The 24,092-nt window shown below is 45.1% G+C and overlaps 1 protein-coding gene across 1 annotated transcript in view; it reads right to left on the bottom strand.

Annotated features, from left to right (window-relative positions):
- LOC135917090 (alpha-mannosidase 2C1-like) overlaps window positions 1-24,092 on the bottom strand; it is a 232,906-nt gene that overhangs the window by 132,198 nt on the left and 76,616 nt on the right. Inside the window, exons 7-8 of the mRNA XM_065450585.2 lie at window positions 14,718-14,846; window positions 10,007-10,166 (exon numbers count right to left, since the gene is read on the bottom strand). Coding sequence (XP_065306657.2) covers window positions 10,007-10,166; window positions 14,718-14,846 — 289 coding nt within the window. The remainder of the gene's footprint in view (window positions 1-10,006; window positions 10,167-14,717; window positions 14,847-24,092) is intronic.

The raw sequence follows: 24,092 nt of genomic DNA, 5'->3' as shown, positions 1-24,092 counted from the left end.
AAGGCCATCCTCGAGGTCCTCTCCGAGCTGGGGTTGGGCAAGAGGCTATACAGCGTAGTCAAGGCGTTTCTGGGCGGTAGGCAAGTGAGCCTCACGCTAGGAGAACTAAGATCGAAGGTCATGAACCTGGGAAACAGGGGCACCCCGCAAGGGGCCATACTTTCGCCCATGTTATTTAATCTAGCAATGACCAGAGTCGCGAGGAAACTGGAGAGTATAGAAGGTATACACTTTGCAGTCAATGCTGGACCTTTGTGAGCAACATAACCTCGTCATCATGAATACAGGGCCTAAGTGTGAAGTACAGATCACGTGGGAAGTGGGAAACTGACAATCGATCATTGATTACTGTCTGATGACAGAAGGAATTCATGATAAGTTGAGAGAAATGGTCATCGATGAGGAAGGGTTTAACAGCATAGGGAGTGACCATAAACGCATCATTATGAAAATGGGATATGTACTAGTTGGGAAAGAGAGCAAGGAGAGCAAAATGGCCAGTCCAAATTTGAACGCTGAACAAATAGCAAATACATTCACTAGAGTTGAGGAAGAACTTGGCAAAAGGCCAAGTAAAGAGTGGGAATATGGTGAGCTTCTAAGTGTAATAACGACAGAAATACGGAAACAGAAACAACATGTTCGTTGGAAAGGAAGAAAGAAACCGAAAATCTGGTGTAACAGGGAGATACGAGAAGCGGTCGCCGAACGACAGAAAGCATCTCGAGAGCACAGGCAGGCAAAAAAGGCGCAGTTGTCGCAGGATGAAGTAACCAGTAAATGGGAAATATACCGGGAGAAAAAGTCCATGTCTCAAGTACTGATGCAAGCAAAATTAAAAGGTGAAAGTGAACGTTGGTTGTCAGAAATACGTGAGAAAAAGAAGGCCGCACCTAGAATATTTTGGAACCACATAAAATTATTAGGCAGGAAGTCAACAACAATACAACAACACATCCTAGACGAAGATGAAAACAGACTGGAAGGAAAAGCGGCAATAAATTGCATCCGAAAAGCAACAGCCGAATCTTTCGAAGGCAAGGACGAGGTTATACTTGTTGAAAAAAAGAGCATGAAAGAGACCCAAGGGGAAAAGCAGCTGGTGCTAACAAATTTAAACTGGAAGAAAGCGGAAGAGAAAATTCCTAGGCGTACAGCCACAGGGCTAGACGAGGTTCCCATTAGGCTGATAAATGAACTAGGACCAAAAAGTAAGGAAGCTCTGGTGAAAGCAGTGGAAAGAACTTTAAAAGATAGACGAATACCAGATAGTTGGCGACAAAGTACAATGAATTTAATTTATAAAGGTAAGGGGGAGAAAGATAGAATTCACTCGTATAGATCGTTGACCATTACATAGGTAATATACAGGCTAGCAATGCAGGCAATCAAATTAAAGCTTCAAGCATGGGCAGAGAATAATGGCATTTTGGGAGAGCTTCAGAATGGCTTCAGAATAGGTAGGCGTCTGGATGATAACTTGTTTGTTCTTACTCAGTGTATTGAAATATCAAAAGCAGAAAGCAGACCGTTGTATGTGGCCTTTTTAGACATTACAGGAGCCTACGACAACATAGACCGCAACATTTTGTGGGATATTCTGGAAGGGGAAGGCTTAGGTAACGATTGTCTACAGCTTTTGAGAGACATTTACTTAAAAAATACCGTTTGCGTTGAATGGGAAGGGATGAGGAGCGAGGACGAAGTTCTTATCAACATGGGACCGAGGCAGGGGTACCCTTTATCCCCGCTGCTGTTTATGATGTACATGGTGAGGATGGAGAGGGCGCTAGAAAGAAGTAATCTCGGGTTTAATCGCTCATACAAACAGGCGGGTACAGTAATAGAGCAGCAACTTCCAGGTTCATTTTAAGCGGACGACATTGTGTTGCTAGCAAAGTGATCTGCAACGTCTGGCTAATATCTGTGGACAGGAAGGCAACAATTTAGGTGTGAAATTTAGCGTTAGAACATCTGGTGTTATGGTATTCAATGAAAACAGTGAACAAATAGTAAAGATACATGGCCAAAAAATACCTCGGGTAACAGAATATAAATACCTTGGTATATGGATAAACGAAGGCAATGGATATATGGAAACACAGGAAAAAGCCATAACAGTAAAGGGGAAGAGAAATGCAGCCATAATGAAGCACAGAGCGCTATGGGGATACAATAGGTACGAGGTCCTCCGAGGTATGTAGAAAGGTGTAATGGTTCCAGGACTTACTTTTGGAAATGCAGTTGTTTGCTTTAAATCGGGGTACAATCAGGACTCGATGGGAACCAAAGGTCAGTGGGTTGCCTCGCATTGGGCGCTCACGGGAAGACTACAAATGAAGCTTTGCAGGGTGATATGGGCTGGACTAGTTTTGAAGTGAGGGAAGCTCGCAGTAAAATTCAGTATGAAGAACGGCTGAGGAATACGGAAGAAATTAAATGGGCTGGGAGAGTGTTCAGGTATCTGTACAGGAAAAACATTGATTCACAGTGGAGGAAAAGAACTAGGAAGCTTACCAGCAAGTATGCGGCCTGTAGGGTGGACAACACAGCAAAAAAGAAGGTCAAGCGGAAAATCAGAAAGGCTGAATTAATCTCATGGGTGGCAGCAATGGAAAAGAAACCTGCCTTGAGTAACTACTTAAGAGGAAAAAACGAAATCAGGAAAGAAACAATTTATGATAACTCAAAGGGAAGCTCATTACTTTTCGAAGCGAGATCGGGATGCCTTAGAACACGCACCTATAAAGCGAGATATAAGAAGGAAGAAGAAGCATGTGCTTGCTGCGGTAAAGCTAGGCAAACTACGGAGCATGATTTATTAGAATGTGAGGACGTCTACCCAGCGGTCGATTTAGGCACCACTGGCCTCCTTGAAGCCCTTGGGTTCAGAGGGGGCAGTGATAAAGCAAACATGTCCGCAATAGACATTAGTAAGAGGTGACTGGAGGATTGGTGGAAGAAAAGTAGGGAAACGACAAAAGTCGGAGACGTACAAAAGCACAGGTAGCAATAGGGGATCAGAAAATTTGGGCGTGGTAGTTCAGAGTGTTTTTTTTTTCTTTCATTGTTTAACCTAGGTAGGATATTAGGCAGTATAGTAGCAAGAGCTTGGTGGCGCAACCCACCGCCCCGTTCCATAGGGGACGCTCATAATATCCATCCATCAATCCATCCAGTCTAACAAACAGGGCTGAACTGTGGCGACCTCTACATGGAGTAGATCGCTGAAGCAGCAAATTTAAAGACGGAGAAACGCGCTTTCCAACGAGACTAAGATGGTGGCGATCGGTCGCGCCATTACGGATACACTGCGGCTTGAAAAACGCTGTTCTTTCTTGATTTCCGCGAGATTTTTCACCACCTTGGCTGATAAAACGAATTTTTTAGAGGACTTCTAAGTGATTTACAGTGATGATATTTCGATATCAGATAGAAGAAGGGTTATAGAAACTGAATATGTGATTTTCAAAAAACCAATTTTTTGGCAATTTTTCGCGATGCGAAAGCCGCGTCCCATAGAGTTTCTCACTATAACACCTAGAGGGAAATCTGGCGCCACCGTCTATGAGAATTTCTTAAGGGGGCACCGTGCTGTCATGGGAATGATGGTATATGTGTCTGCGAGGCTCGTGTTGGCTGGTGTTGTAAGAGGCTTCATCTAAAACGTGGATATGGCTACACAAACAACACATTCTCAAAGTAAAATCTACATAAAATGTTTCCATTCACGCATATTACATCTTTACTCACCTACAATGCATGACCAAGCGCAGAAAAGCAAGAACAGACGACCAACTGTTTCAAAGCGAGCGCGAACCTTGACGTTTGTCCTCCAACTTTAGCGGCCCGCTGATACTTCTTACGTAACATATAGTTGTACACGCAATAACAAGTTCTCATAGTTAAACAAAACATGTTTTCGCGCAATAATAAAGCTAACACCGCTTTTCACGTCCTGCTTTAGTAGAAAATGAATCATTGTGACAGACTTAGGTCTATGTATTTACGCTGACGTATGTAACACTTTAGCACATGCAGTTTTTTGTTGTTCGCGTGTTCAGTTATGTATTATGCAAATTATGTACTAATGTATTCCCACCCCTTATGAAATACCCCTATCAAGGGGTCTTTAAGGTAATAAAATGAAAACGAAAATGAAACAGTACTTGCCAAGCACGTCTTCATAGTATCCTGTCTCTCCGAAAACAATGCCAATTTGAAGTCACAATATACTGGCATTCCGATGCATACCACAGCGCAGCAGCGCCAGATTTCCCTCTAGGTAATGTAGTGAGAAACTCTATGGCAAGTCCCCCTTAATTACCATCGGTTATCTTCCCACCTCATTACATGTCCTGTCCATGTCCACTTCTTTTTCTTGATTTCAACTAAGATGTCATTAACTTGCATTTGGTACTTCACCCAATCTGCTCTTTTCTTATCCCTTAACGTTACACCCATCATTCTTCTTTCCATAGCTCGTTGCGTCGTCCTCAATTTAAGCAGAACCCTTTTCGTAAGCCTCCAGGTTTCTGCCCCATACATGAGTACTGGTAAGACACAGCTGTTATACACTTTTCTCTTGAGGGATAGTTGCAACATGCTGATCATGATCTGAGAATGCCTGCCAAACGCACCCCAGCCCATTCTTATTCTTCTGATTATTTCAGTCTCATGATACGGATCCGCGCTCACTGCCTGTCCTAAGTAGATGTATTCCCTTACCACTTGCAGTGCCTCGCCACCTACCGTAAACTGCTGTTTTTTTTTTCCCGAGACTTTTAAACATCAATTTAGTTTTCTGCAGATTAATCTTTAAACCCACCCTTCTGCTATGCCTCTCCAGGTCGGTGAACATGCATTGCAATTGGTCCCCTGAGTTACTAAGCAAAGCAATATCATCAGCGAATCACAAGTTACTAAGGTATTCTCCATTAACTCTTATCCCCAATTCTTCCCAATCCAGGTCTCTGGATACCTCCTGTAAACACGGTGTGAATAGCAGTGGAGAGATCGTCTCCCCCTGCCTAACGGCTTTCTTTATTGAGATTTTGTTGCTTTCTTTATGGAGGACTAAGGCGGCTGTGGAGCCGCTATAGATATCTTCCAGTATTTTTACATACGGCTCGCCTACACCCTGATTCCGGAATGCCTCCATGACTGCTGAGGTTTCAACTGAATCAAATGCTTTCTCGTAACCAATGAAAGCCATATTTAAGGGTTGGTTATATTCCACACATTTCTCTATCACCTGATTGATAGTGTGAATATGGTCTACTGTTGAGTAGCCTTAACGAAATCCTGCCTAGTCCGCCGGTTGACAGAAGTCTAACGTGTTCCTGATTCTATTTGCGATAACCATAGTAAATACTTTGTAGGAAACGGACAGTAAGCTGATCGGTCTATAATTTTTCAAGTCTTTGGCATCCACTTTCTTATGGATTAAGATTATGTTAGCGTTTTTCCAAGATTCCAGTATGCTCAAGGTCATAAGGCATTGCATATACAAGGTGGCCAGTTTTTCTAGAACAATCTGCCCACCATCCTTCAACAATTCTGCTGTTACCTGATCTTTCCCAGCTGCCTTCCCCCTTTGCATAGCTCCCAAGGCATTCTTTACTTCTTCCGGTGTTACTTGAGGGATGTCAAATTCCTCTAGACTATTCTCTCTTCCATTAGCATCGTGGGTGCCACTGGTACTGTATAAATCTCTATAGAACTCCAAGCCACTTGAAACTATCTCACCCATATTAGTAAGAATATTGCCAGCTTTGTCTCTAAACACATACATCTGATTCTTGCCTATTCCTAGTTTCTTCTTCACTGTTTTAGGCTTCCTCCATTCCTGAGAGCATGTTCAAATCTATCCATATTACACTTCCTTATGTCAGCTGTCTTACACTTGTTGATTACCTCGGAAAGTTCTGCCAGTTCTATTCTAGCTGTAGGGTTAGAGGCTTTCATGCATTGGCGTTTCTTAATGAGATCTTTCGTTTCCTGCGATAGCTTACTGGTATCCTGTCTAATGAAATTACCACTGACTTCTATTGCAGAGTCCTTAATGATGCCCATAAGATTGTCATTCACTGCCTCAACACTAAGGTCCTCTTCCTGAGTTAAAGCTGAATATCTGTTCTGCAGCTTGGTTCGGAATTCCTCTATTTTCCCTCTTACCGCTAACTCACTGATCATCTTCTCATGTACGAGTTTCTTCCATTCCTTCCTCAAATATAGGCTAATTCGAGTCCTTACCATCCTATGGTCACTGCAGCGCACCTTGCCAAGCATGTCCGCATCTTGTATGATGCCAGGGTTAGCGCACAGCATGAAGTCTATTTCATTTCTAGTCTCGCCATTCGGGCTCCTCCCCATCCGCTTTCAGCAATCCCACTTGCGAAAGAAGGTATTCACTATCTGCATATTATTCCATTCTGCAAACCCTACTAATAACTCTCCTCTGTTATACCTACAACCTATGCCATATTCCCCCACTGACTTGTCTGCAGCCTGCTTGTTGCCTACCCTGGCATTGAAGTCGCCCATCAGTATAGTGTACAGTCGATCCCAGATATATCGAACTCAAAGGGGATTGTGAAACAGTTCTATATATCGATAATTTGAAATATAAAATATGCATGTCAAAAGCTTCTCTAACAACTCCATACATCTCAAGGCAGTTTCCCAATGTCGTGACTTATGGGAACTTACCGATCTGTGCCTCCAAGGCACGTAAAAAAACAAAAACACAGTGCGATGACCTGAGCACTTTATTTCGGAAGAAAAAAATCTGTGTCCTTTGCTTGCTTTTTCTTCTGCACCATCAAGTTCATTAAGCTGTCCTCAAGCTTGTTGACCAACCAGATGTGTCCAAATAAGAAAGGCCAGCTCCTTTCATTGTGCCACAACAGCGGCGAATGGCGCTGAAAGCTGATGCAAATTCAGCTAAAGTGCATGGTGGTTGGTCCTCTTCATCGGAACCTTCGCCGCTGCTCGAGTCTGCGTCCTTGTCACCCATCATGTCAGCCACAATCTCCGCATCAGCGCAATCCGCTACAGCTTGCATGCCGTTGTCATCACTGACGAAATCGCGTACTGTTACGCCGCCTAGGATGATGCCTGGGAATGCTCCCAAAATTCGCTGTCCAGGCATCCACCGTCGTCGTCTTCACTGTCAAGATATCCGTCATCTGCAGCGACCACAAAGCCTGCTTTGTGGAAGCAGTTCACAATTGTGCTTTTCTTCACGTCATTCCAAGCATGAGCCAGCATTTGAATGGCTTCAAGGAGGTCCACCTTGAGTTCGATTCCTAATCGAAGGTTGTTAGGAGCCTCTGCATCAGTCGTCGCCTGTACCCAACCTTAAACGCTTTCACAATGCCTTGGTCGAGAAGCTGAAGTTTTGCCGTTGTGTTTGGCGGCAGAAACTTGAGGGTGATCTGCTTTAATGGGCAAACGACATGATGGGCCAAACAATTGTCAAGAAGAAGACAAACTTTGCGGCCAGACTTCTCCAGTTCGGCATCCCACGTCTGTAGCCACTCAACGAAAAAATCGCGTGTCATCCAAGCTTTCTTATTGGACGCGTATCGAACCGGGAGACCTTTCGCGTTCTTAAAGCAGCGTGGCGACCTGCTCTTTCCGATAACAAATGGCCATAGTGTGCATGACCCACCCATATTTGCAGCAAGCAAAATCGATACGCGCACTTTGCTGTTCTTTCCACCATGGCATGCACTGCCCTTCAGATGCAGAGTCTTGCTTGGCAGCATTTGCCAAAACAGTGCCGTCTCATCTGCATTGAATATTTGCAACGGCGAAAAGCCGTTGGAAATATTTGGCCACTCTTCGGACAACCACTTCTCTATGTGACTTGTGCTAGTCACCTTGCTTTCGCCCAAGAGCGTCTTTCCGACGATGCTGTAGCGACTCTTAAATCGCTGCTGCCAACCAGTGCCACCAGTGAAGTTTTCTTCTCCGAAGGCCACAGCAAACCATTTGGCCTTTTCCATGAGCATTGGGCCATCAACAGGTATGTTCTTGGCACGTGTCTGCAAAAACCAGGCGTACAATGCCTTCTCATTCTTGTCAAAGGTTGGGACGCGCACACGACACACTCCAGGGCGACTGGACTGCACTGCCTTCAGCTTAACATCGGCTTTGTTCTTGAGGATCGTACTCAGGGGGTTGCGAGTAATTCCGAATGCCGCGGCGACTGACGACATTTTCTTACCAGCCTCCACCCGTCGAATGATGTCCACCTTTGTTGAAAAATTCAAATTCTTGCGTTTTTTCGCGGCCACGGCTCCGGAACACGTGCCAAAAGCAGAAAGAAAAACGCACTGCACCACACGAGCCTCAAGCCTTTGCGTTGGCCTCGTGAATAAAAGGAACAAAGCGAATCGAAAGACACACTGCTCCGCATCTCCGCACTACCACAAGCACAAGCTGCACTGACCTCATTCGTCTCGCTGCGCCAGTGGTGTCAACCAACCAAAACACAAGAAACGAGCGCCTGCGGTCAGCGTGGTTCCTCCTTCCCGCTTCCCTTTCACACCCAATCACACTCCAAGTGTTCCTCGTTACGTGCCCTTTACCCACACGCCCCTTTATCAGAGTGCAGGGTGGCGCGCGTGAGATTGCGGGAACATCGCGTGAGCTTCATGAGGCGAAGCGCACTTGTGGGGGTGGGATGCGGTGGGAGAAGCTCATTTGCAGGGATGGGTATGGTGGGAGAAGCGCACTTGCCGGGGCGCAGCTCAGCACGGAGTTCGATACGTAGATATGCCAGTGCACGGAAATTCTATATACGCAAACAATAGCGCTATACTTTTGCATGGGATTCCCAAGGGGATTTTTCAAATGTTTGATATAGGCAATAATTCTATATATCCGAGTTTGATATATCCAGGATCGACTGTATTTTGTTTTCACTTTACCCATTGTCGATTCCATGTCTTCACAGAAGCTTTCGACTTCCTGGTCATCATGACTGGATGTAGGGGTGTAAACCTGTACGACCTTCAATTTGTACCTCTTATTAGGTTTCACACTAAGACCTGCCACCCTCTCATTAATGCTATAGAATTGCCGTATGTTATCAGCTATATCCTTATTAATCAGGAATCCGACTCCTAGTTCTCGTCTCTCCGCTAAGCCCCAATAGCACAGGATGTGTCCACTTTTTAGCACTGTATATGCTTTTTTTGTCCTCCTAACCTCACTGAGCCCTATTATATCCCATTTATTGCCCGCTAATTCCTCCAATAGCACTGCTAGACTCGCCTCACTAGATAACATTTTAGCATTAAACATTGCCAGGTACAGATTCCAAGGGCGGCCTGCCCGGAGCCAGGTATATTCTTAGCACCCTCTGCTGCGTCACAGATCTGACCGCCGCCGTGGTCAGTTGCTTCGCGGCTGCTGGGAACTGAGGGGCGGGGTTTGATTGTTGTATTCATATAGGAATACAACAATACAACATATAGGCAGCAGTGGCATAGAGGTAGAGCATCCGCCTCGCGTGCAAGAGGACTATGGTTCAAATCCCAGTGTTGTGCAATTTTCCACCGGATTAAACAAAATAATAAAAAATCCACGTGTTGATAAAATTGCATAAAAAGGCCTGAAATGCGGCCTGACCAAGGTGACCAGAACCGGTAACGCGCTCCCTCACCAGAGCAGGATTGGCCACCCTGGTGCAGTACTTGGCCACAACCTCCTATATGAATACAACAATCCACACAAATATAATAATCACTTATATTGCATGCCTTTGCTTTCTCTAACGCTGCATGCCTCATACTTCCAGATCACCAATGACATGCACATATCAGCATGACACAGCACTCAAATTAGCAAGTGACAAGTTTTCAAGAAAGGGAACAGAAGACAGATAGAGGACAAGGGACAAGATGCACCCCAAATGGTGTAAACTGGAGTTCAACCATGACTGCTCAGCTCATGTTACAAAAAAAAATAATTGTGAAAGCAGATCAAAGCTCACCTCAGCCACCCGGAGCTCTGCTCCATATGTTTCGGATGGAGCAAAGTGGACCAAGACTGTGCTGCCATCTAGGCCTTCCCACAGGAAGTTGTGGTGAGGAAACTTGTTTACCAGGTTCCAGCTCAACTTCTGAGTGAGGAATCGGGACACACCACAGATCCTGCATCACAGTACTTAGTAAGGAACTGAGTAGGTAATTCAAAACTGCAGTCAATTTCAACCTGGCAAAGCCCTTCCCAGGAGAGTTGTGCACAAAAAACAGAGAACCCCTGATGCTCCTTTCCCAGCTCATAATCTGTGTGCACTTGTGTCTGTGCTCGATCACTATTAAATCAACTCACTGCACTTACCCCACTGCTAAAGTGTGCTTGTAAAATGTGTTGCTGCTGGATGACAACTCACAGCACTTTTGTAAATAACCTGCTGATGTACACCACTAATTGAATGCATGCATATGCTTCTGCAGAACACTCAATGCTTAGTGCTGACAGACTTTTACACACAGTTACAAAACACATTGCCAAAAAGAATGATTGAAGAATCGAATCTCTTGTAGTGTAAACTTGTGCCTAAATAGCAAAAGAATGCTTAATTAAGTGCCAACTATAGCAGCAACCATAATCAGTGGTCATCAAATCACATCGCATTGTACAGTGGCACGTACAATGAAATACACTGCACATGCCAGAGCACTCTATGGTACATGCGTACATTTGAGATAGGATAACACTCTTAATGTAGCATGTGCAATATCATTAGGTATGCCTGTCGGGCTTGCAAATTGGCAATAGCATTCACAAAGTTTAAATACATTAACCCTACTGGTCTTTTGCACAGATGCGATGACATGATAACAGCGGTAATCCTGTGATAGCAATCACTGGCAAAAAGTAAAACAATGAGTGCAACAGTTAACAAGTGACTGGCTACAGAATGAGAATTGCCATAACTGTAAAAGGGCAAGCACATACCCACAAAGTATGCATTACCAAAATAACTCTTGGAGGTGCATCACCTCGGAGGCATGTCACTGACAGAAATGGCTCTGTAAGCACGTCAGCTGCCTCTGATTTAGGCTAATAATTTGCACACTAACACTCCATCTGTTGCATTGTTTAAAGGGCCCCTCACCAGGTCTGGCCATTTTAAGCTGACAAGCACAGAGCATACATTGCACGATAACGATCATGTCTGCAAAGTATTACATCACTATGCACCGTGGAAAGATCTGAAATTTCAATCCAAACACCGTTTTTTCTTCTCCTTGCGGCCACTGCACCTACGTACTGGTGTCCGCAGTGTGACGTCGCTCGTGGTGACACGTGACTTCGAGAATTATTCAAGACAACATCTGTTATCTGTGTGATCTGTTGCTTGAATTGACGAATTGAAGTTTAGAGAAATAATAAAACACACAAACCGAATGTCTGCATGTTTTTGTTTTACTTCGCACCAAAGCAAGAAACATGTACTTCCACTTCGTCTGCTTGTTCCCACGGTCATGCAGTCACATGCGTAGATACCGAAACTATGCCATTTTCTACCGTGTTCTAGCGCGTGATTATGCTCTGCGATCCGCTTGTTCTGCCTCAGTATTCATGTAGCACTGAATTATACCACTAGTGATGTGTCCTTGCGCACAGCACGCAAAATCGTGCGCTGCACGAAACGATAACAGCTCGTGCGCAACGCCGCCAGCAAGCACACATCGCCGAAAAATAAAAAAAACGAGGAGAAAAAAAATGTGAAGGTGGGGCCCGTGACGGATCCTTCAGGTCTGGCATAGGAGAACGGAGGGAAGGAATTTCGCTTGCAGAGGCTAGACAGGGCGAGTGAAGAGAGAGTCTCGCTATGCAGTTGAGCTTGCCTGCTGAAATTGTGGGTTTGCGACACTGAAATATTTCTATCTCGGCTATTAATGAGCCGATTTGAAAACATTTTGCGGCAGAATGCTCACTAGAAGAGACATAACTTCCAGCTTATAACCAAAATTTGCTATGGGGCCTGGTGAGGGGCCCTTTAAGTACAACAGCTATATCTTCTTGCATTTAATTGCACAGGAAACCAGCACAACAGTACTCCTTTTGCAAGAGAAAGTGCAATCAGTGAGCAATGGGGATATTAGAACCATGCAATAACTGTGCACTGAGACGAGAAAAAAAGAAGTCACAATTTCGCCATACAGGTAGATGAAACAACAAATGCGACAGCAACATGTTATGAATTGAAGCAAACATAAGTTGTAGTGAAGAGTTCGACGAAAGTTCGTCTGGTCAGGTAACATGATAATGAAGAAATTGCAGCCACTGACCAAGTCAAGGTGAAAAAACACACAGAGAGGTTTCGGGACCCGTACGGGTTCCTTGATCACACTAAAAGGGGGCAAGAGCTGCAAGTCATTTTTATGCCAAAATGTGACGTAGGGAACCGGTGTAGTTAGCAGGAAGATTTCTATCAGTCCTGTTGATACTGTTGTCAGTAGTTTGAATAAATAAAGATTCTAACAAGAGTCGCGTCATCGAATTCTTTTCCTTAGCTATTATAGCAGCGTTTTCCCAATCGATGCGGTGACTGCGATTATCGACGTGTTTAGCAAGGGCGTTTGAGACTTTTTTTTTTTCACATATGTGCCTAGCGTCAGGGAAGCTCTTAGCCGCGTATTCTCAAGATACGATCTCAGAATAGCCCACATGCCATCCAACAAGCTGAGAAATCAGCTTGTTAACGTAAAGGATCGGCTGGAAAGCAAGAATTATCCCGGTGTCATATACAAGGTACCATGCACAGACTGCAGCTGCAGTTACATCGGCGAAACCGGCAAATTCACGAGAAGATTAATAGAGCACCAAAGGGACGTCTCCAACAAGAAAAAAAAGTCTCGAACGCCCTTGACGAACACGCCGATAATCGCAGTCACCGCATCGATTGGGAAAACGCAGCTATAATAGCTAAGGAAAAGAATTCAACAACGCAACTCTTGTCAGAATCTTTATTTATTAAAACTACTGACAACAGTATCAACAGGACTGATGGAAATCTTCCTGCTAACTACACCCGTTCCCTACGTCACATTTTGGCATAAAAACGACTTGCGGCTCTTGCCCGATTTTAGTGTGATCAAGGAACCCGTATGGGTCCCGAAACGTCTCTGTGTGTTTTTTCACCTTGACTTGGTCAGTGACCGCAATTTCTTCATCAGACATAAGTTGACGAAGTAAAAATTACCTGTTGTGCTAGGGGTCCTCTGCTTGAATCATGCCATTGGACAATTACAATTATGTTCATTTATTAAAGTCAAAATTTTTCTTAATTACTTTACCACTACTTTTCCGTATCAGGCGTGTTTCAAATATTTTTCCTGGGCCAATCCCAGATCTAATGCATAGCCGCGCTAATGAAAGTACATCACATTAAACTTAGAGCTCAATTATTGTTTTGCCATTTTAGTATTTCAGTCTGAGAAGATTTAAGATGAAAGGCATGTGCTGTCGGTGCTTTGCTTCATGACTTTTGTTTGTGGGCTGCCATTCTCAAAATTCTGAGAAATAATTTTGTCAAGAATGTAAGACCTGGTATAAAGAACATTAGTGATAAAAATATACCCTGCATATACCGCATGTAATGTAGCAGGGCGTGGCATATAGCTTACATATACTTAAATTTATGCAGAACCTCACGCAAATGGTGACAGCAAAAATTAGCTTGGAGTTTCCATATAATTGCTATCGCAATAATAAAGAACTTGTGCCCCAAACAAATCTTTACCAGCGACAGTGAGCAACCTGTAGAAAGCGAGAAATGTCCGCAATAGAACTATAGATAAGTGTGCATGGATGTGGGTCAGGGATGCCACTCCAGATGTAGAATGGAAGACAAGACAATGTATGCGAAAAGATCGCACGCACAACTAACACAACTATGTTTGCACTCAAAGGTAGCTAAAAACAAAAGACCAAAAAAAGAAGACCAAACGCACTTCCAAGCAGCACTTGCCCACAGAATAAGAATGTCCCTTAGCTTGAGCTGCAGGTCATGGTGAATATACTACACAGCCTTCAGAAATGTACATTTGAATACTTCGGGATAGATTGCAAGAATAACACCACCAAAGAAAGAGCTACCAGGGCACAGGGCTCTAGCACTATGCCACCATTTTTGGAGGTCATGTATAATGTGTGTGCTGCTCCATTTAGAATCATTTAAACTTCAGAAGGAAAAGCCTTTGTCACACCATGACACACCACAAACAGCCGAGATATTTTCAAGAGCATAGTCTACCACTTAATTTACAACTGCAGTAGAACCTGTTGTTGGGCGAGCTGGTTAAAAAGAAAGGAATCAGTGTAGAAAAAAGAACAGGTTGATAACATGTTGATAACAAAAAGATGACAAGGACAAGTACTCATCCTTGTTGTCATTCTTGCATGCAAGTCTGTTTATTTTTGTGCGTGCACGTGTGTGCATGCATGTGTCCATGTTTGAGCTGTGTGTGTACGTGTGCACATATGTACGTGTTTCTGTCCATTTGCATGCATGCATGTTGTCTGTGTGTGTTTTTATGCATGTGTTGTGCACGTGTGTGAGTTCTTGAGTTTACATACTATTTCTCTTAAATTGACATACACACTGTGAACACCAGCAGAGCATTCAATCACAGTGGAAGGAGGTTACACTTATCAAAAGAGAAAATGAGCCACTTAACAAATGTTACCTCATGATTTGGGGAAGTTGAGCTGAGTATCCAAATGTGTCAGGAAGCCAGAGCTCCTTGCACCGGGTACCAAACTCTTTCTCGAAGAAAAGCTGCCCGTAAAGGAACTGCCGCACTAAACTCTCCCCACTTGAATGAACAAAACGAAAAAAAGATAGGAAAAGATTACTAGAAACGACACACCTCCCACAAAAAGGTCACACTGGATACAAGAGTTGCCAGTAGGGAGTTTTAGAAAGACCATTCACAGGCAGCTTTGTGTATCCAAAAACCCAAACTCCTGTGAAAGCAGTTTGTGTTACTTTTTACTCTCTTTGCATTGTTTTGTAAGCCTGGACAAAAGGGTCCCCTAACTTTGGGTCCTTTATTTCTAAAACTCCCTAATGTAAGCAACTGCTACATCTGAATTTTTAAAGAGGCTTTCAATAAGTTCAGCATTACAGGCATCATATTGCCATGTATTAGTGATGCTGAATAATACACCTGTATAACTGTGAATGATGAAACTGGCTTATTATTGGGTGAACTTGTGCCCACAAAAGCAAGTTACGCTCAAAGCACAGCAATAGCGGCGAACATGGCCAGTGATCACTGAAATCTGATCTCCTGGTCAAGCGCACCGGCTTTTATACACGAGTCACTGGAGGTTGCAGAGTAATCGGTGGTGCCCGCGTGTCCTCCCGAAAGTTCTACACAGTCGCAGATGCAATCAGATTACACAAGCTTTGGTGACAACAGAACCATCGATAACATTCGAGAAACTTCCGATATATGGGGGTGCATCCCACACTGAGCGATAACGTTCATTAGATGGTGAAAAGTGCTCACAGTAAAAGGTAAACAAGTCCACATGTCAATATGCTTCAGTTGGTATATACTGATTCAAGGAAGATTTGAAAAGGCAGGTGCTAGTTATTTCAAATAATTTTGACATACAGACACATTGCTAGGCATTGCTTCATGTAGGTCAGGCTTAAAGATAATGCCAAAGTCACTGTAACAATGGCTGTTGATGACAGTATGACAACACAACCACTCTCACATTGCAGAAAGCACACAGCAAACAAGTTGTACAACACCACAGAGCAGTAGTTCACTGGGGCAAGCCTCTTGCCATCGGCACTACCCTTTGGGAAGATATGAGGCATGCACAACTTGGCGCATGTAGCTGCTGTAAAACAGACACCAAGTGTGTTTAGCCAACAGTGGTTGAACAAGGGAAGCTCACATGGGATGCAACATGTCAAAAAGGGGACTTGTCAGGGCAACAGGCCAGGGGTTTAACATAGCTCCTTTCCCACCCAATAGCAAGGAGCCCAAATAGCAGCCTACGGAAGCAACACAAGTCTTGCATCACAAGCCTTTGAGTGAGGAGAGTATCAACAAGGGTACATATACTGTGTTTACTGGGTGTGTGAGGTATTTGAGGACATTAACGAAGACTTCAGGAATTTAGACAAGATTAGATATATTTGTTTCAAGTTCTTCACATTGTTTCCTTTGCTGCTGCTTCCAAAGTCTCTTCAATAAAACACATTTTCAGCCTCAATAATTGACTGAATTCAGGTTTAATAATGACTATGTAGTGGTGCTGCCATCTACACCTGTGCCCCTTTTTGAAGACGAGGACTGGAAGCGTAAGCTAGAAACATTCCTGGCTCCAAGGGTTCTCTTGAACAAATGTGGTCCCTGGCTCAAGAATGCAAAAACCTCCCTGTCCAATATGCATTCCACAAGCTTGGATGACACCATATCTTCTCACCGAGAGGCTCTGAACATGAGATGGCAAACCAGAGATGTTTGTGCCACTGTGTTTGCCTTCTTGACAGACAGACAGACAGACAACGAACTTTAATTAATCCTGAGGAGCTACCGTCAGGACCTCCTAACGGGAGGCCATTGTAGCCGCTGGCCGCGCCCACGTAAAGGACAGAACGCTGTGACGCTCCGCTCTTTTCTGGGCCCTCTGGATAGCCTGGGCTTGCTTACGGAGTACCGTGCTTCTGATGGCCTCCTCCCATCCGGCTTCGCTGGAGAGGAAGTCGTTAGGCAACGCGGGACATCGCCAGAGCATGTGAGCCATTGAGCAAAAGGTTTCAGTGCAGTCGGGACAACTAGGGTCCACATCCGAGTACATCCTACTGAGGAATCCCCGTGACGGGAAAGATCCCGTCTGCAGCATTCTAAGTGTAGCTGACTGACCTCTACTGAGCTTCGGGTGAGGCAGAGGATAAATTCTCCGACCAAGTTGGTAATGTTTAGTAATTTCATTAAATGTGAGGAGCGGATCGTTCTGCTGAGTCCCTTCCTGCCCCTCCGGAGCCTCCAGACCGTCGCGGCGCGTGAGTTATCGCGCATGGTCGTGGGCAAGCTCGTTGAGGTTTGGGAAGCCCTTGAGAACGTTCGTCCCCATGTGTGCGGGGAACCACGTGATATAATGAAAACCGGGGCAAGTCCTTTTCTCTAAAATAGAGGCCGCTTCTCGTGCGAGGTTACCCGACTCAAAAGCTCTGATTGCGTCTTTCGAGTCAGTGTAAATGTAGGAACGCTCTGGGTCACACAAGGCCAGCGCAACCGCAATTTGCTCTGCGATACTCGCGGTGGCCGCTCTGACCGAGGCCGAGGAGCAAAGCCCCCCCCGCCCCTCTATAACCGACAACGCGAACATTCTCCTGCTCCCGTACTGTGCCGCATCGACAAAGAACGCGGAGTCTCTGTCATCTCTAACTTTCTTCAATATGGCTCGAGCACGGGCTTTACGTCTACCCTCGTTATGCTGCGGATGTACGTTCTGAGGGAAGGGCCTCACTAGGTAGGTTGCCCTCGTTTCTCGTGTCAATGTAATACGCCGGTCCTCCATTATCCTAGAAGCCATTCCAACCTCATCGAGAATTCGCCTGCCAGCTTGGGTCGACGATAGCCTAACCACCTGGGCAGTGACCTGTGCCTCTATAATCTCTTCTATGCTATTGTGCATACCGAGTTGATCTAGCCTGTCGGAGCTCGTGGCAATAGGCAAGCCTAGCACTTTCTTGATGCTCTTGCGCATGAGTGTATTTAATTTGGTCTTTTCCGTTTTTGTCCACAGTAGAGCTGACGCCACATAGTGAATATGGCTCATGAGGAACGCGTTGTACATCCGAAGGAGGTTGTCTTCACCTAACCCCTTCTTTCGGTTGGACACCCTAGCAATTAGCCGCAACATATTCTCCGTTTTGGCTGTAACGTGGGTAATTGTTCTGGCATTACAGCCCCTCGCATCTATGAGCAGGCCTTGTATCTTAACTGAGTCGACTCTAGGAATTTTCTGCCCATTATTCACGTATAATGCCACGGGTAGCTGGTTGAGGGGTGTCAGACCCCGAACACCTTGCCTTGCGGGTCTGTAAAGCAACAGCTCCGATTTACTCGTAGACAGCATGAGACGCGTGTCCGCGAGGTAAGCCTCCGTCTCGTCCAAGGCCGCTTGTAGAGCTTGCTCCATTTCAGCTGGGGAGCCCCCTGGGCACCAGATCGTGATGTCATCTGCGTAAAGTGCGTGACCTATGCCCTGGAGGCCGCCCAGCCTATCTGATAGACCCTTCATGACTATATTGAAGAGCAGCGGCGAGATAACTGATCCTTGAGGGGTACCCCGAGCTCCCAATCCGTACACGCTCGACCGAATCTGCCCCACCTGAATAGTAGCAGTTCTATTCATGAGAAAGGACCTTACAAAGGCCTGGAATTTGACTCCTAGGCCTATCCCGGCCGTGGCTTGCAGAATGTATCTATGAAACACTGTGTCGAACGCCTTAGTGATATCCAGGGCGAGAATCCCTCTCACGTCCCGGGTGCCGCTATCAAAGATTTGCTTCCTTAGCATTAGCATAACCTCCTGCGTCGAGAGGCCGGGCCGAAAACCAACCATATTATGTGGGAAGAGGTTTCTGCGCTCTATGTACCCGGAAACCCTGTTCAAGATCACATGCTCCGCTACCTTGCCTATGCAAGAGGTTAGCGATATAGGCCTCAAGTTGTCCAAATGAAGGGGTTTTCCTGGTTTAGGGATGAGTGTCACTATAGCCGACCGCCATCCGTCAGGCACCTGTCCTGTCTCCCATACCCTGTTTACCTCCTTAGTTAGTAGTTCCACTGCTTTATCGTCCAGGTTTCGTAATAGCCTGTTAGAAATTTTATGCCTTCTTGGCCTTCTTGAAGACCAAGAATTTCTGCAAATAGTATTAATTTTACAGCGAGGCTGTTAGCCTCTCGTTGGTTGGCATTTTTCATGTCCACATCCGTAGGCAAAAATGTGCGCCCAGAGGTAGTGCAATATCAGGTCAACCAGTGGCGGAGTTGTGAAGCAGGCTTCAAGCACTTGGCAAAGTGGAGCAAAATGTGCAAACACAACACATCAAGGTCACGGGATACAATGGGACCACACGTGCAAAAGCGGCTTGATGAAAGAGCTAGTGGTGTAGCCATGCATGCAAGGGAACATTTGACTCTCAAACCCTACAAGCTCCAGTTCCAAATGCTAGAGCCAGGGACGAATGCCATCGAATGTGCTGATGTATGCAGTGTAAAAACCAGTGATGATATGCTAATCTTCACAGTCTACATCAGCCCTGGAACATCCAAAATAGACATTGAGAACTTCCGTGCTTAAAGTCAAGGGGGGCCCCCCTGCCACTTTTTAAGAAGGTGCTCAACACCCTCTCGGCAGGTCAACTGTAGCACAGAAGCACCCATTTAACAAGTGCTGGAAGTTATTTTATTACCATATAGTGCTTTTTTCGGGGCAACATAAATTTTCAAATTTTTTTAACAATGATTTAGTCGTTATTAGTTATACATGTATAACATGTATACATACATGTTATACATGTATGTATACAGGGTGTCCCAGATTACCTTAGCCAGAGGTTAAAAATATGCAAATGCCACATAACTGGACAGAACCAAGGCAATCTTGTTTGCCATCGCTTGGGGATACTTAAATTATTTTTTTCATTCCGCCTAACTAGACAATTAGTCTTAATTAATTTATCAACTCCTCTAACACTACACTTAGATGTAAAGTGCCAATGAGAAAACAGTAGAGTGACATAAGCGTGTGTGAGTGTACACACGCCATACTAGCAACCATCCTATGAGGGCCCCTCCCTCCACTGAAGGGAGACTTTAAGCCCTAAAGAACTTCATGCGAAAGCACTTTGCATGGATGAAATAAGAGCGAGGCACAGCAGTGGTTATCATCAGCGACTTTAATGTTGACAATGCAAAAACCAACAAGAAGAAATGGTTTGTATTGTTTGTCAGGGACAACTTTGGACTCGCATGCTACAACAACCTTAATAAAATCAACCACGCAGTACAGATCGTGTTTGGATTTGGTCTCTGCCAAGGATGTAGTAAAATTGCCACGGAATCCATCACGGTCTACCACAGTGACCACAAAGCAATTATCTCTACCATTACTGTAAGGTAATAAAACATTTCATAACCCTATCAACAGGTGCAATGGTTTTGTGACAGCTGCCCTAGACATCCACTTTCACAAGAATGAGATGGCAAGTCAATTTTCGGGGTTCTGTGAGTGGCCAAAACGAATCTGACCCTGACCCCCACATTTTTATATTACAGTTTAGACTGCGCAAAACCACCATCGACCACATTCCCACACCGGCGTGCAAGATTGGCCGCTGTGTGATTCGCAGGCCTGTGCTGAATGCGATTCATTTGAGCTTGCGGGGTTAAACATGACACTAATGGACTCTGATGTTCTGCATGCTAAAAGCAACTTTTGAATCTGACAGCACCTGACTGAATCAACTCATTGCCGACACATAATAATCAGTTGAAAATGGCACATTGTAACAGACATGCGGGGCACATTCACATGCAATTCGCAGTACAAATTCCCTGTTGATAGCACGACTCACATCCATACAGGCTGGTTTCTTTCCATGCTGCATTTCTTTCTACTTTATCATGAATAAAAATGCACAGCAAGCATTTCGACAAGCATAATGTGCACTGCAGTCATCCAGATGTTTAGGGTTAGCATTGCAATCATACATGAAAAATTCAGTGGTTTCTGTCAGCGACTAAAGAGAGGATTTGTAGATGCTTCCTTGATTTACTGTTCAGCTGCACTCATAGCGCATGCACCCCTGCATGGTATATGCACACAGCATGCACTCAGCGGGGAGCGATAATGTATGTACGCACACAATGCTGATGCTGCAGCTGTGGAAGCCAGAGTGTTGGCCTGGCTCCGACAGAGTCGAATGAGCAGAGCGGATGATGGTGCGATGACTTGGCTTGTCACTTTTGTCGCCAAACGGCATTCTATGCCTTTGAAAAACCTTCTAACGCACAGGCCACGCATATACGTTAATGTGGCGACAGCACGGTGGCAGCGGCGCCAACGGCAACAGCACGAATGCCCTTTGATTTTTGTATTGGGGGTGAGCGCCACCATTAAAAAAGCTGGCGCCACCGTCGGCGTGATGTGGCATGAGGGATCACGTGGACACAGCAGCCACGTTGGCTGCTTCGGAAGCGCCGAAGTGAGCCGAAAACGAAAGTTTAAAGACCCAGCAGTGCTGCAATTATGATTAAGTGGTGAGGCTTTACCGCCTTCGGCATCTACTTGACAACATTTGAAAGTACTATTATGTGTAGTGGCTGCCTTCGGAGGCCTGCAGCATGGTAGGCTACTGCTCGGTGCCGCAGTGCCGGACGTCGGACGTACACTACGGAGCCCATTGTCAGCCTTCTTCACACGCAGCCGCAGGCCAAGGAGCTACGTGAAGCTTGGCTCACGAAACTCAGAACTGGCAGACAGCCATCGGCTACAACTAGGGTATGCAGCAAGAACAGACACGAGGAAGATTTCTGCTATGGTGCCGGGACTGCGATGTTCGGTGAGTAACAGAAAACACGCACTGAGAAGCTCGCCTGCGCCCGCTGCCCGGCTAATGTCATGACAGTTTGGTCTATGAACTTGTTGGTGCTAGATACTGGCAAGTTCACTGGAATGGAATGGAAAGGGAGCGGTCAGACGCACATTAAAACAAGGCATGGCATATGGTCATGTTTGTGTTATGAATTAATGCACTGGATTACGAAAAAGAAGCAGAGGGAAATCGCACACTGAGAAGGCCGATAAACATACAGTGCGATGCAACTTGAGAAATATTATTGAAATGTCCAAGAATTTAGAAGACAAAAAAGATTGAATCGTAGTGACGGCACATCACAGTCACCGTAGCTAGGCTTCGAAGTCTCCATAACGAAATTATTTTTGAACAGCGTCCACGCAACAATGGTTGCGTGTGTACTGCCAAATGCTCATATTCTGTGGCCTAAAGCTCACGGCATGGTGTGAAAATGCGCTCACAGCGAAAGCAAAACATTGTGCACGGACATGCATGCAGACGTGCAGTAGGCGCTGCGAACCCATGCAATCGCTGCAATGAGGCTTCATTTTGTTATGCTCCATTTGGTTATACAGACAACCCACTATGAGAACATATTTCACATAGTTTACTCTCAGCGTTTGCCTACCTTTTACGCAAGAAACCCGTTCGGGAGACTCCATCGTGGCGATCACGCACAGTGGTGTTCACTGTACGTATTCAGTAAAGAGATAGCGTCTGTAAACAATTCTGTGCTTTCACTTTGCCAAAGATTATTATATCGACAGTCAAAAACTTTCTTAATTTTGAGAGTACTTAGATAAATGTCCAGAAGAGCTGCCACGTAGTGTTTTTATGGAGCGCCGTAAGCGAAACCTATGAGGAGCACGCCACGTGATCCCTCACTACACAAGGGAGGCGCTTCTGACAGATGGCGACTCCATAAGTCCTCGCCCCCAATAGTCGCTATCACAATAAAGATATTTTGAATGCATAGCAAAATTCTGCCTTCGATGTGGTGTTATAGAAATGACCAAACCTCCCCCGAAAAATTGGGGTAAGCAAAGCTTGTCCTCCATGCACCTGACCTTCGTCACGGTTAAGTAACACACAAATAACAGCACCGAATTGCTTCGGCCTACCACTCCCTCAGCTCGGGACCTTATTCTTGTTGCTGTCGGATTGCCTGGGCTCAGGCGGCTGTAACGACCGAATCAGCACGCCGATGGTGAGCCGTTTCATACGCGAGTTCTCGCCGCCGCTCATCAAAGGTTGCCCATTCCTCGGAAGAACGCACAATACGTGGCCGTCTTATCCATTTTCCGAGACTGAACTGAACGGAAATGAAGCCGGCACAGGTTGCATAAGACCCTTTCCTTCCCTTTTCCTCCCCGGCGGAAGCAGAACCGCTCTGAGTGGTTGCATGCCTGGTGTGAGCTTATGTAGCTGGAATCCTTGCTAATGACTCATGCTCCTGCACCAGCACACCTGTCAACTCATTAAACAACCCTTTCCCGCAGCTGCTCTGCTCTGGGAGCAACAGGGTTTTCTTGCGTGACCACGACAACACCACTTGTGAGGCAATACAAGCTTCGATTGAAAAACGTTTCGCAGTGCAAGTGATTTGCAGCATCCGTGTGCGAAGAATAAGTAAACTTCGGAGCGTTCAACACGGTCTTGAAGAAACAACTCGGTAAATTTCTGTTTATGGCAATTTTTGGAAACGGCCCGACACATGTGAAGTTTTTAGCAGATAAGCTTCAAATAGGCAAAACAATGTGGTGTTGGGCTAGTTTGTGATACTGAGAAGAGAGAGAGAAATAGAAGACAAGAAAGGCAGGGAGGTTAACCAAACACACATCCGGTTTGCTACCCTACACTGGGGGAAGGGGGTACTGGAATGAAGAGAGAAAGAGAGAGGGCACAGTTTCGCGCACAGTGATACTGAGAAACATACATGTGTGTGGAATGGGCAACACAAAGGAGTGAACAGCGCTCTATTGTTCTTCTTCTTTGCGGTGTACATTCCCCACACACGTTTACTTTTTCAAATAGGCATATTTTATATTTACATTTATCTATATACTATATATTAAGCTATTTAGCCATTCCCTTTGAGTTCGATATATCCAAGATTGACTGTAGTTGTGCATTTGAATAATTCTGACAGTTTTCCTGGCCCCACAAAGCCAGAATTAATTAGCTTTAATAAGTGAGCATACAGGCATGTGCATGAGCATGAAACCCTAAATATTTTCAGTTCTCAAGCTTTTTACCTAATAGCAGTCATTAGAGACGGAGAGAAAAAAAAAACATTTATTAATAAATACACAATAAGAGAAAACCCCTGTTGTACTTCCGGCAGGATGCCAAAGTATATCATCATCAGCAGCAGCCTGGTTATGAAAGTATGAAAGTATGAAAGGCCTCCTATGAAAGTATATCTGGTAGTATAAATATCCCTGCA

This window comes from Dermacentor albipictus, chromosome 4 (genome assembly GCF_038994185.2).
Source record: "Dermacentor albipictus isolate Rhodes 1998 colony chromosome 4, USDA_Dalb.pri_finalv2, whole genome shotgun sequence".
NCBI lineage: Eukaryota > Metazoa > Arthropoda > Arachnida > Ixodida > Ixodidae > Dermacentor > Dermacentor albipictus.
Note: the sequence above shows the minus strand (reverse complement) of the source record. Positions and strands in the feature narration are given on the sequence as shown.